This window comes from Dermacentor albipictus, chromosome 8, assembly GCF_038994185.2.
Source record: "Dermacentor albipictus isolate Rhodes 1998 colony chromosome 8, USDA_Dalb.pri_finalv2, whole genome shotgun sequence".
Classification (NCBI taxonomy): domain Eukaryota; kingdom Metazoa; phylum Arthropoda; class Arachnida; order Ixodida; family Ixodidae; genus Dermacentor; species Dermacentor albipictus.
The window spans coordinates 31,138,157-31,151,416 of NC_091828.1; the positions used below are offsets into that span (position 1 = coordinate 31,138,157).

The 13,260-nt window shown below is 46.7% G+C and overlaps 1 protein-coding gene across 1 annotated transcript in view; it reads left to right on the forward strand.

Annotated features, from left to right (window-relative positions):
* LOC135914485 (sodium-coupled monocarboxylate transporter 1-like) overlaps positions 1–13,260 on the forward strand; it is a 117,379-nt gene that overhangs the window by 99,893 nt on the left and 4,226 nt on the right. Inside the window, exons 12-13 of the mRNA XM_070522779.1 lie at positions 3,594–3,766; positions 4,848–4,951. Coding sequence (XP_070378880.1) covers positions 3,594–3,766; positions 4,848–4,951 — 277 coding nt within the window. The remainder of the gene's footprint in view (positions 1–3,593; positions 3,767–4,847; positions 4,952–13,260) is intronic.

Below are 13,260 nucleotides of genomic sequence, written 5' to 3' on the forward strand. Positions count from 1 at the left end.
ACTGCAGAATAAAACGGTATTTGTGGGCGGCCAACGAGTGTTTAGTATCATTATATATCCTTTTTATGGCAGCATTATTCTCCAGCCACGGAATCATAAATGTCGCCCAGGTATATGGCACAGAAGTTTGATCTGCAAGAACGTAAGCGTGCTACTTATAGTAAGACATGGATTGACTGCTACAAGCTGCTGTGCAGGGTGTTGCTGCTGAACTTTACATGACATTAAAAAATTATGGATTATACTATTATCAGTGTTCCGAAGTTTCGGCAGCAGTCCAGCTCCGCCATGATGGCAAATTCTTATGCAGAAATCGCAATATGGTCGTTGTTAACGCCATATCCCATGCAGAATAAGTTTTTGGGTGCTTTACTCGTAGCGCATGAAAGGCGAAAAGTGCCGCGTAATTAGGCACCCGCACGTCGAAACATCAGTCACGCCATAAATGGCCGGACGTAAGTGACTCGGCTGACTGCCTGGCTCGATAGCATCATGCTAAATTGTGCATTCATTTTCATCGCGAAATTTATTTCGGCAAGCATCGGAGAACGTTTACGTTTTCGTGACGTTCCTGCAGCCCCGCGCGTAAACTGGCGCTCCCAATTCGGCAAGGCGTGTGAATTATAAAACACATGAACAAAAAATATCGCACCGGAATAAAATTTTCTCATGTGCCTTCCGTAAACATGAACATTGCATGAGAATGCAGGTTGCATTGGGGGAGAATAAACACGAATATACGCACTGCACGTTTATAGCGTTGATTTACCCGCTTCATCGGAACATGCCTTGCCATAGATTCGAGAATGTGCGTTCGATACGCACGCTTTTTTTCTGGTATTCGTATTTTGTTTATTGCTTTTTTGTATTTTTAAATTATGTGTGGACATTTTTGACATCAGGAAAATGTCCTATGAAACTCTAGTTTTGAGCACTGTGCAAATAACATAACAGTTAGCTGCCTCATGCGAACTCGCACATAAAACTTTGCTCGAACGGTCATAAGCGGACCCGACAATGCATGTGCTCCTTTGAATTCATAAGCAATTAGACAACCTTCGTGCGGACAGTCTTTCCCTTCTCCGCAGATATCTTAAAGCCGTCTTGGAAGTGCTTGCGGGTAAACAGGCTCCCACCGTCTGTGTTCATTGTAATGTGTTGATTTTGATTTGTCTGTTCCTCCCATCAGTATGAACTCGGACACAAGCAAAGTCTCGGATAAGATGAACAAAGGCCGAGCGTTTATTTCATATAGCGCAGGGCTAATAGACACCGAAGTGCTGAACGCGAAGTGCAGCGCAGATGCTCGCTTTAGGCCACACTTGCGCAGCGACCACCCACACGTGCGTTTAAACGCAGAGAAGGTGCGCGGCAGGTACGAAGCCTATTGAGCAGTGCATCGCCGTTAGGCGCGCGTGTGTGGGAATAGCGCGAGCAGGGTTCTAGCACCTTCAACGCTGCCGTTAAGTCCGCACCTGAAGCCACGGCAGCCTCAAAATCCTGACTGCGCGCACCGGTGCTTGACGCACGGTAAATGCTATTTTATTTTTAGGGTTTGGAAGATCTGTGCTGCGTGGGCTGGAAGGATGCGCTGGTGCGAAAAAAAAGAAAAAAACAAAAAAGCAGCCGATCTCACGTGTGTAACTGATCAATGGAGATTTTTTTTCTCGTTTACTGCTTGTGTTCACGGAAATTTCAAAGCGCCTCCATTTTAACAGAACATCAACCCTGCGCGCATTTCGTTCATTTTATTCCCACACGGAGCTTCTGTTGTGACTGCACTTCTCTACAGTCGAGTTCCACACCTTTGCTTCCACTTGTTCAGCTTGGGAATTTGGGAAAACACATGGTCACATACCCATTGTGGCGGATAACCCAGGATTGGGCACATACCTATTGGCACATGCAGAATTTCGTATTAGATTATCTACTCGGCAAACCAACATAGAACAAAGAGCAGTCATCCACCATCCCCTACAAGTGTTGCGACAGGGTGAAAAATGAATGAAGAGTTTTTATAAAAATATTATTCTTAATAATAGTCGTGCGATAAAGCAAGCTGCACAGATAGTGAAGCTGATAACCAACTCTAATCTTCAGCAAAACGAAAGCAATCCAACGTTTGTCTTGGAGGGGGAGGGGAGAATAAGGGTTTATTCTGCATGATTCACATAGCAAAAACACGTAGGAAAGGGTTGGAAAAAATAGTGCACGAACTAGTGCTTAAAATCGCGCCAACTTCACTCACTTTTTTTAATGAGTTAGCATTCTTTGGAGACTTCACAGACTTTTTGGGGCTAACTATTCATCCTTCCGTTTATGTTTATATCTAACCACCTTCCTGGCAACCTGGGTTCCTGCGTATTACTAGGTCTAAGGGGTAAAACATCGGGCTGGCTCTACTGAGAGACCAAGTTTCGAAACCAACTCTCGGACTAACTAGAGTCATTTAGTACGGGGCAATGTTTGCGCACATGCGACTTTCTAACGCACTTGTTTCCCGCCAGCATGGCTCAATGTTGATGTGGGACGTGGGAATGAATCTCTTTGACGCCGACTAGGGCTATTGGGTATGTTCCAAACGGTCTGTGCTGGTCTACAGTGAGCTTTTTTGACGCCAGCTTGGCTAACTGGGTATGGGCCCTTTAGGTTTATACCGCTCTACAAAGAGAATGAAGATCCTTTAGGTTTCTGCGATGATCAGCGGAAGGGAACTCACGCCACGCGGGTTCCTCAAAGACAACGCCACCCTTTAGTAAGCTCGGTCTCAAATGATCTGGGTATGTGCCCATTTTCAACGAACGCCTTTTCTGCCAACGTTTTGTGTTAGCGAGCTGCACCACCATTGCACTAGGCAGGTCTTCAATGAACCTCTCCCCAACTTGGCTCATACTGTATTTGCCACTTGGTGTGCGGCAATCGAGGGATCGATTGTCGGCGGGGGCCACAATTCTCGTCTCAGGGGCCACGTGCGGACTTCTCGGTAGCGCCACCGGATGGCCCAGCGTGTTTACAAGAAGTACGAACTAGAATACCGGCTGCCGCTTGGCGCGTTTATCAGCGTTCGCCAACCACCGCCATGCATCTCGGAAGCGTTACGAAAGCTTAACGGCACCGCCGCTTAGTCGCTACCAATACTCTCAATGAACTACAATAGAGGAGTACCGTTTCAATGCACGTATCATGCATATCTCGGTTCGACAGCAGCAATGCATTGTGTCGCTACCGTGTCACCGTGTCATACCACCGTGTCATCGTGAGCTGGGTGCTGCCCAGCTTTCCTTCCCTTTTACATTTTCAGGTGTGTTATATGGCTCTGATTTTTAGTCGTATTGTATTGAGATTCAAGAGAGAATATTACTATAAACTGCCATAATGGTGAGTCACGTCTCTTGCAACTGACATGTGATAAAACCTGCAGAATTGCATACACATGCAGTGAGAGTTCTTAAGGGGAATCTACTATGAAACACTGAGAAATGTGGCGACTCTTCGCAAGAAAGGATATGTACCTTCTGGCTTGATTTTCAGTGGCAGTTTCATGGTTATTGAAACAATAAATAATCTCCTGTATTTTATATATGAAAATGCAGGGCGCCGGCGTGGCGACGCTCTTGATGGTTGTTTACCAATTGTGGCACATGGCTGAAGCTATCAGAGGAGGAACAAGAGCTGCAAGGCTTCCAGTGTCTCTTAACTATTGCCCTGGGAACCAAACTAGCACATTTGCAGCACTTAACATTACCTTGACAGTACCAAACATCGAGTAAGTCAGCTAGAACCAGAACTTTTGGCTGTGTATATAACAAAGTACATGCAGCAGGTTATTTTTTCCTTAGAAAAAGAAACATTTCTTTTTTCTTTGCCGACTAGGTATATTATTTGGTTGGAAGTGAACAAGCAGTACGGCTAGTCATGGAACAAGCTGGCCACAATGCCACTCCGTCTGCTTAAATGAATTTAGAAAAAAATTCGCAGTGAAAATGCAAAAATTGCCAAGAGCCAGCCAAGAGTGTATCTCAATGGATAAGTTCAAAATGCACTCGTTTCGAACGGTCCTTAGGGTATGATCTTGTACCCTCCCTGTGTGGCGAATTAAGCCGAAGTTTTGAAATGCAAGAGCATATTCTAGTTAAGGTGGCGTGAAATAAGTCACTACTGTAGGAATACTATTCGTTCTACTGGAATAGCAAGCCCACCATAGGACAGAAGCGATATATTGTTGTCGCAAATATTGGACTTCATGTTGGTTCAAATTGCGTCAGCGCCCCGTCGATCTCTCTACGCAGAAAGGAAATGAATTATCTGGAAAATGCTGGGTTGCGTGTACGATGATTTTCACTCGTGTGAGCCGATGTACATACTATGCTTTTCGGAAATAAAATTAAGTTAATTGCGCGCGCCCTGTCGTCTTTCATGTCCTTGTCAATCCAGCGCTATGACTTTAATTCATGGGGAACAGTGTTGCACGAAAGTTGTGCCTTTGCAAATTTTCCTTTTTTACACATTTCCGAAATTGTGCTAAATATTGTGCTAAAAAAATTGTGCTAAAATTGTGCTAAAATTGTGCCAAACAATGCTGTTTGGAAAACTGAATTCAATATTTGTTGTTTGTTTTTATTGAATGAACACTGTGCTCAACAAAAGGATTGTGGTCTTTAAATAAAACGCTTATGCGCCTACAACAGACGTGGATGTAGATATGCCGCTCGCCTCGAGCTTAAATGTCGTCCTAATGGCGTCCAATATTGCATTTGCCAAGCAGCAGCTATAGCTTAAAACATTGTTGCGATCATTCACAAAGTCTACGAGTTCTAATTCGGCATTTTGGCGCTATATCATTCTAGGACTGAAGGAACGTTCTTCATCTTTCGCCTGTCATTCTTCTGGAGCAGCTTCTTCGCTTTCATCGGAACTATTATCATTGCAGTATTGATAAGTGCGGTTACAGGTAAAAACAGTTTAATATTTTTCTTTCTTTTTTCTTTTTTTTTGTGGTGGGAGGCGTCCTTTACCTTCAACTTTTCGGTTGCCGGAGTATTACACGATCCGCGAAACTACGGTTCAATGATGTGATCTGTAGTACGTTCTCGCTAATACTGTGGGAGTGAAAATCGTATATCCATAATGGAACACCTACATAGCGACAATAGGGTGCAGTTGAACAAGGACCGTATTTTTAAGTCAGCAAGTTGCAACTTTATTCAGAATGGGAATCCATGTGAGGGTATAATGGCTGTCATCACCTCGTTACTTACTTGTAGATGAGTGATACTTATAGTTGCTAAACGACTCGTCACGGGGTGGTGACAATGTGACTTTATAAACTTTATAAACTATATGATGTTGTTGTTTCTAACTTTGCCATTGAATTATTAACACGCTGTTGTAACGATAGCTGGAAATAATGTTTTTTTGATCTTGTACTAGTATGTACGTTTTGCATTTCGTTCGAAAATGCGGTTCTAGCGCTAATGACATAAATCCAACAGAGAAAGAAGCCATCGATAAGATCACTGGAATATAGAAGCTTTAGATGTTACTTTGACTTAGCGTAAATAAGGTTAAATTGGTGGCAATGTGAATAAGTGTAGCTGTGCCGATGGCAGCTTAACCCACCTCCTTATCACACGTCTGATAGTGTATCGATTCAGCTGCTACGGTAGCTCTCTCTCTGTCCGTCTTCTATAGTATCTACATATACACTAAACGGACAAATATATTACTCTTGAAGACGTTATGAAACACCAACACAATGGTGTTGATTACAGAGCAAGTGGCAGTCACCGATGTAATGGCTCGCATTATGAGAAAGAAATATAGCTGCGAAGGCGGTCTAACGCGCTGAGTGAATTACCATTGGTATGTCAGAATTACAGAATGGGTGCCAAGAGAAGGGGATGGTAATCAGCGACATCAGCAAAATAAATGTTGTCCACCAATCATTCAGATGAATGAAACAGTAGTGATGCAGAGGAAAACGTGCAAAAAGACCTCCCAGGGTTACAAGTCAGAGTCGGCACCTTCTATAGTGCTGTAGTAGAGAAAATACTATAGCAATAATAGCCACTGAAATGGAGATGTCACCCGTTCCAGAATTTATTAAAAAGTGCAGCTAACTATCTATGAAAATTATCATTAACACACATATATAACAGAGTTATTGGATCACAGTGGTTAAATATAGAATAAAAACATTTTATTCGCTTATGACCGATGTGACTCGTTTCGCCTCACCGCTGGGCAAAGTTGAAGCCAGCTGGAATGCAGCGTGATAAGGAAACTCGCTTGGAGGAAGACGCAAGCTGTGACGTCACTCATGGGCATCTAATAAAGGAGTGACATTTGCGCTCTTCAGCTTTTCTGTTTAATTTTTTTCTACTAGAAATGGTCGCAATTCATTAGGCAAAATATCTTGTGGGGTGGAGTTTTTCGCAATTCCACAAGTGCATATCAGGCTCTTTGGATGGTACGCTTCAACCGCAAGGCTGTTGTGGTGTGAAGCTAATTAGGCTAATTCGTGTAAGCATTTTAGTTATATATACATCGAATCAATTTTAAATGTAATGCTAAGTGGTACAGGAAATCAAGCTTAATTCATTTGTTTATCTTATCTTATCTATTCTTAAGCAATTCAGAACGCATTTCACAAAATACGCTGTAGAGGTGGGATCTCCTCAGAAAATAATAAGGTGCTAAAATTTCATACAGCTTAAAATTTATAGTGACCTCGGCACATTTTACATTCTGTTCATAAGATATAATCAGACAAAAACACAGTGAAACAAACACATGATATAAAGAGAAGTATTTTAAACATGAGCTCGAAGGAATTCAAAAGCATATTGAAGACGGTTTGTCACGACAAAATGTGTGCGGAAACTCCACTGGTCTCCATTGCATCTGATGTGGCAACTACTAATGTACCGTCAGCACACCCCAAAATTTCAGATGGCCCATCCCTGAATTTAATTTCGCCCACCCCAAAACTTCATGTTGGCGATCTCCAAATTTAAGTTGGCCCACCCCCAAAATAATACTCGCCCAGACCCAAATTTCAAGCTCATGCACCTCCAAATTTCAGCTGGCCCACCCCTACTTTATGCTGCCCCTTGTATTTTCTTAGCAGCGTTGTACATTTCCATATGTGTTATCTTTCTCATCTTTTTTTTCTCTTCTTTTGCTTGAATTTTTGCTTATGTAGTCGAGATGAAGCAACGCACGCAGCAATGGGACACTGGACGGGACGTCCGACCGCAGATCGCGAGTAGTTGGCGCTGCCAGAGACTGTCTTGGCTGTGCCCGTTGTGCGGTCCGCCAGCCGTGCAAAGTTAGTAAACCCCCTTTCAAAGAGGTGGAGGGACGGGGTATTCAAAGCTGTAATTCTGAAGTAGGACGCTTCCAACTGCCCTGACAAGGCCTGACGAAACCAACGAGAAGGCCGTCGCCCAAACCCCGCCGGTTTTCGTAACCAGCACGCTGCGCCAGCGCGACCCTCCTTTCTTTAGTGGAACAGATGACTATGATGTCGAAGATTGGTTGACGCCATTTCAAAAGGTAAGCGTCCACAATAAGTGGGACGACCCGTCAAAACTACAGAATGTCTCGTTTTATCTCAAAGGCGTCGCAAGCCTGGAGTACCACAACCACGAGTCCGGCTTCGATACAAGAAGTGCGTCCAAGAAACGCTTCGCAGACGCGTTCGACCACCCCGCGATGCGCAAACACTCCACACCGAACAACGCATCCGCGGACGCGCGCAGCAGCAGGGTGAAAATTTTGCTACCTACACAGAAGACGTGATTGACTTCTGTAAGCGTCAGAATCATTCTATTACCGAGCAAGAGAAGATTAAGCAGGTGTTGGCGACGAGGCCTTTCAAATGTTGCTGGCCAAGGACCCCCGCACTGTCGTGGTGCTTACAACCTTGGGCCAGAGATTTGAGGAGCTACGTAAACAACGCGTCTTAGTTCGGCGGCCAACCGCAACAGACGTTTCCCTTGCCGCCTTAAAGGTGGCAAGCACAGTACGTTACCGTGGCAAATCAACGTATATGTGCGTGAGGAATTGCCACGGCAGCTCTCGTACTTGTCGTATCAGCCAACTCCAGAAGTGCCTGCGCACAACATAGCGCCACCTATCGCAAACGTTATTCAGGAGCAGATCTCCAAGGTGCTGCCGCCCGCCTCTCAGCATATGCCTACCTGTTGCCGCACTACTCACTTACGCAACTGCCACTGCACAGCCACCACGTCGACTGCCAGCGTTGGCCCTCAACGTCTCCGGCACCATTCCCTGGTGCACAAAAGGGCATCCTAAATACGAGGCGCACTGTAGAGAACCGACCCATATGCCACACCTGTAGAATTCCAAGTCACGTTTCATGCTTGTTTCGTCGGGACTTCGCGGCGGCTCCGCATGCACTTCGCTACCGCGACTGTTTTTTCCGGCCCCAGTACTACACTCTACACTCTTTTGCCACCAAACGATAATCGCCACCTGTCTCGTTCGTATTTCGTTTCTTTATCGCGGCGAGCCTGGTACTTCCCAGTAACGAACGCCATGCGCGTTGTCAGCGTGACAGTGTACTGCCGACAGGAAAGTAGCAGGCGCGGAGTTTTCCAGAAAGGAAACGCAAGCAAGGCAGATGACGATTATCGTCGTGTGGAACAGATAAACCCCAAAGGGTGTAACTTTGCCTAACAGCGTACACTCTTAAAAAAATTTACACCCTTTGGGGCTTATCTTGTCCCACAACAATAATCGTCATCTGTCTCGCCCGCGTTTCCTTACTTTAACGCTGCGAGCGCGGTACTTCCCAGTTACGAACGGTATGCGCGTTATCAATGTGACGCAGCATTCTCGACAGGAAAGTAGCGAACGCCTAGTTTTCAAGAAAGGAAACGCAAGCAGGGAAGATGACGATTATCGTTGTGGGACAAATATACACCCCAAAAAGTGCAACCATTTTAAGAGTAAGAAACCTGTACAAACCCTTTGAGTCGTATCTTGCCGCACAACTATAAACGTCATCTGTTTTTCCCACGTTTCCTTTCTTTAACGCTGCGAACCCGATACTTCCCAGTCACGAACGGTATGCGCGTTATCAGTCTGACGCAGCATTCTCGACAGGAAAGTAGCGGGCGCGGTGTTTTCAAGAAAGGAAATACAAGCAACGCAGCTGACGCTTAACGTTGTGTGGCAGATATACAGTCGAAATGGTGTAAACTTATTTTAGAGTGTACACGCCAAAGGACGCGCCACCTGATGTGTACGCCCGAGACACTCAGCCTGGCTCCGCCTTTCATCGCTTCCTTTCCCGTCGCTCACCCTCACCACGACACCGTTCGTTGTCCCCTATGCATCTCTGATCCAGAACTGAGACGAATAACTGCCAGCCGCAGCTTCGGAGGCACGAGCTGCGTCGTCGGCGACCTGTGTAAGTAATCGCTTGTCCCTCGCGGATATCCTTGAAGTTTTTGATGAAGGGGTTCGAGCTATTTCGCTCGTCAACACCGGTGCCAGTTTATCCGTAATTAGTCATAAACTTCCCCGCTCTCTTCGTAAAGCGGCAACCCGACCTACAGCGTTTTCCCTCAGTACAGCAAGCACCCGGCTAATTAATCCGGTTGCCGCCTCCGCGAGTAAAGTCGTCATTGGAGACACACTGTACAACATTGATTGTATTGTGTTGACTTCGCGTTCACATGATGTGATCGTTGGGTGGGCCTTCTCGCGCCATCACGCCATCAAAGGCTGCGCTCATGCTCAGGTGGAACTGCCTCGTGTTTGGCGATGCACCTTCGGCCCATGTGAGCGTACCTAGTGTTGACAAGCTTGTCGTGGCCGGTGACACTATCGCACCCCTCCCCCCCAAGCTAAGTACCGTCGTTGTTCCTCTTTACTGTGCTGCCCTTTCTGAAACTCCAGTCTTGTTCACGCCGTCTACCGTATTCAGTCGGCGCCACCATGCGTCACTAACAATTGCCGTTCTTGAACTTCACCAGGATACCTCATACCCTCTCAATTTACGCCGTAATGACACGCTTGGCCACGTTCAGCCAGTCGTCTATGCTGTTATTGTGCCTATTGTTTCTTTCGAGCCAAGTCCGAAGCCTGAGCTGAACGCATTGACACCGCATCTGGCATCCGCTGACGTGTCCTCGGACGTATTTCTCACTTCCATCGACAACAACCTCACTCCGGATGAACGTGCGCAGCATTTTACCCTTCTCAACGAGTTCAGAAGTTCCTTTGACTTCCACCAAGCATCATTAGATCGAACGAACACTGTTGTTCGTGGAACGGACACCGGAATCAACACCCCTTTGTAACAGTGTCCCTACCGTGCATCACCGGAAGAGCGTCGTGTAATTACGTAGCAAGTTAACGACGTGCTTCAGCGTGGAGTCATCAAGCGTTCCTGTAGTCTTTGTTCATCCCCCGTTGTGCTGGTAAAGAAAAAAGACGAGTCAATGAGGTTCTATGTGTATTACTGGCGTCTCAACAAAATTACTAGAAAAGATGTTCACCCTCTTTCCGCATTTATTTGACCTGTGTTCGGGTTATTGTCAAGTCCCGACGGACGAGTGTGACCGTCCAAAGACGGCGTTCGTCACCCGGATTGTTTGTGCGAACTCACAGTCATGTCATTGGACTTTGCAATGGCCCTGCAACATTCGAGCCAATGATGGACCGCATCTTACGCGTTCTAAAATGGAAGATATGTCTGTGTTATCTAAATGACGTCGTCATGTCCCCCCCCCCCGATTTCGCGACACACCTCGCCTATCTGCGCACGTTTTTTCAGTGCGTTACCAACGCAGGGCTTCAACTCAACCTGAAGAAGTGCCACTTCGGGCTCGCCAGCTCACGATAATAGATCATGAAGTCTCGAAACATGGCATTCTTCCTGACCCAGACAAACCTCGGGCCGCCGCGGACTTTCCTAAGCCGACCACCCTAAAGGAACTGCGCAGCTTTGTGGGCTTATGCTCGTATTTTCGTCACTTTGTCCAGAACTTTGCCTCCATCATAGTACCACTTACGAAGCTCCTTGCTAGCCCTTGTAATTTCCAATTGGACTCAAGGTTGCCGACGATGCCTTCACTACATTGCGGCATCTGCTTACCACACCACTATTATGCACCATTACGACCCGACTGCACCAACCGAAGTACACACGGACGCCAGCGGCGTTGGTCTTGGTGCAGCACTCGCGCAACGCAAACCCGGATTCTTTGAGTATATTGTCGCTTATGCTAGCCGTGCCCTCACCAAGGTGGAATCCAACTGATCGGTAACTGAGATACAGTGTCTCGTGATTGTGTGGGCAACAAACAAGTTTCGTCCCTACTTATATGGTTACACTTTCGATGTGGGGACTTACCACCACGCACGGTGTTTGTCGGCATCCCTGAAGGATCCTTCTGGTCGCCTTGGACGTTGGAGTCTTCGCCTGCAAGAATTTGACATTCACGTGGGGCACCGACCGGGGTGAGAGCATTCTATCGCGGATGCACTCTCCAGATGTCTCGTGAAAGCGATTGCACAACCGCATTCAACTGGTGCCTTTGCCTTGGCTGCTGTTACCGCCACAGACATGCCTTTTGAAGAGCCAAGACCACTGAATCACGTCCCTCCTGAACGTTCGTTCCGCTCCGTCAACATCCGCCAACCCACGTGCACATTGCAACCAAGGAACGCATATTGCGATACGGGACGAACTATAATACTGTCTCGCAACTATCAACCGGATGGTCGTATTTGGCTGCTCGTCATCCCTAGCCACATGCGGTCCAATGTCTGCGCATACTTTCATGCTGACACTAAACATGTTCAGGCTGGTACGTTGAAAACGCATGAGCGGCTCCGACAACGCTATAACTGGCGTGGCATGTACACATATGTCCGCAACTACATTCGCTCTTGCCAATTGTGTCAACGACGGAAACCTTTTCCCCATTCGCCTGGTCTCCTGCAGCCTTTACGGTGTCCTGCACGCCGCTTTGATCGTGTCGGAATCAATCCTTATGGCACCCATCTGTGTTCTGTCGCTCGTAACAGATGTGTCATCGTCGCCGTCGACCACCAAACGTGGGAAACGGAAACGGCTGCGCTTCCTTCGGCTGGTGCTCGTGACGTTACAAACTTCATCTTAAGTCATTTCGTCCAGCATCATGGCGCAGCACGTGAAATACTCAGCGACAGAAGGCGTGTGTTTTTATTCGATGTCCTTCAGGAGCTCCTTTGTTCTTGCCGTACAGTTCACCGCACATTTGCAGCCTAGCAATCACAGGCCAATGGACTAACGGAGCGCTTTAACCGCACGCTGGGAGATATACTGCCCATGTACATTACTTGTGACCACTTTAGCTGGAATGTGGTTCTCTCCTTCATCAATTACGCGAATAATACCGCGACACATTCGGCAAACAGATTTTCCCCATTATTTATTTTATATGGCTGCGAACAATGCATGCACCACACTCGACACCATTTTGCCATATCGTCCGACGTCTCCGAATACAGCCCAGCTTCTGAAATGGCTCAATATGCTCAAGAATGTCGGCAGCTGGCGAGCTTCTTTACTTCGAACAACCAAGCCCTTCAAATAGATCGCCATGGCCGCAATCTTACTGAACAAGCTTTCGCCGTCGGCTCCCTTGTTTGGCACCGCACACCGTTTCATTCCCCTGGAATGACTCGCAGGTTTGCCTCCAAGTACGGAGGCACGTATCGCGTCGTCGAGCTCTTGTCTGCCATCACCTATGGTATTCAGCCGATCAACCCATCCTCCGACAAGTGTAATCTGGGCGTCCAGGTGGTCCACGTCAGCCGCCTGAAGCGAAATCATGACCCCCTTATTTTCACGTCGCCTTGAGTCGCCAGGATGGCTTTTCTTCGCCGCCCGTGCTATGTTGTGGGGATAAAGCAACTCACGCAGCAATCGGTCACTCTCTGGGTGGGAGAGGCTAGCGCAGATCGCGAGGTGTTTTTGCGGTGCCCGTCGTGCGGTCCGTCCGCCTGCTGTCCAACGTTATGAAACCCCGTTTCAGTTATCGCTTATAAAATCGCCAGTAATCTACATTTACATTAATATAACGATTAAAGGTCTTAATTTTGTAAATTACGCATTGTGGTGACCATAGAAGGCATTACACTTTTCGTGCGACGGGTCACCAAAGAACGCTAACGCATTCATAACTGGAAGTAGTAGTCTCCAAAACCATTAGCTACAATATACAGAAAGCAGATATT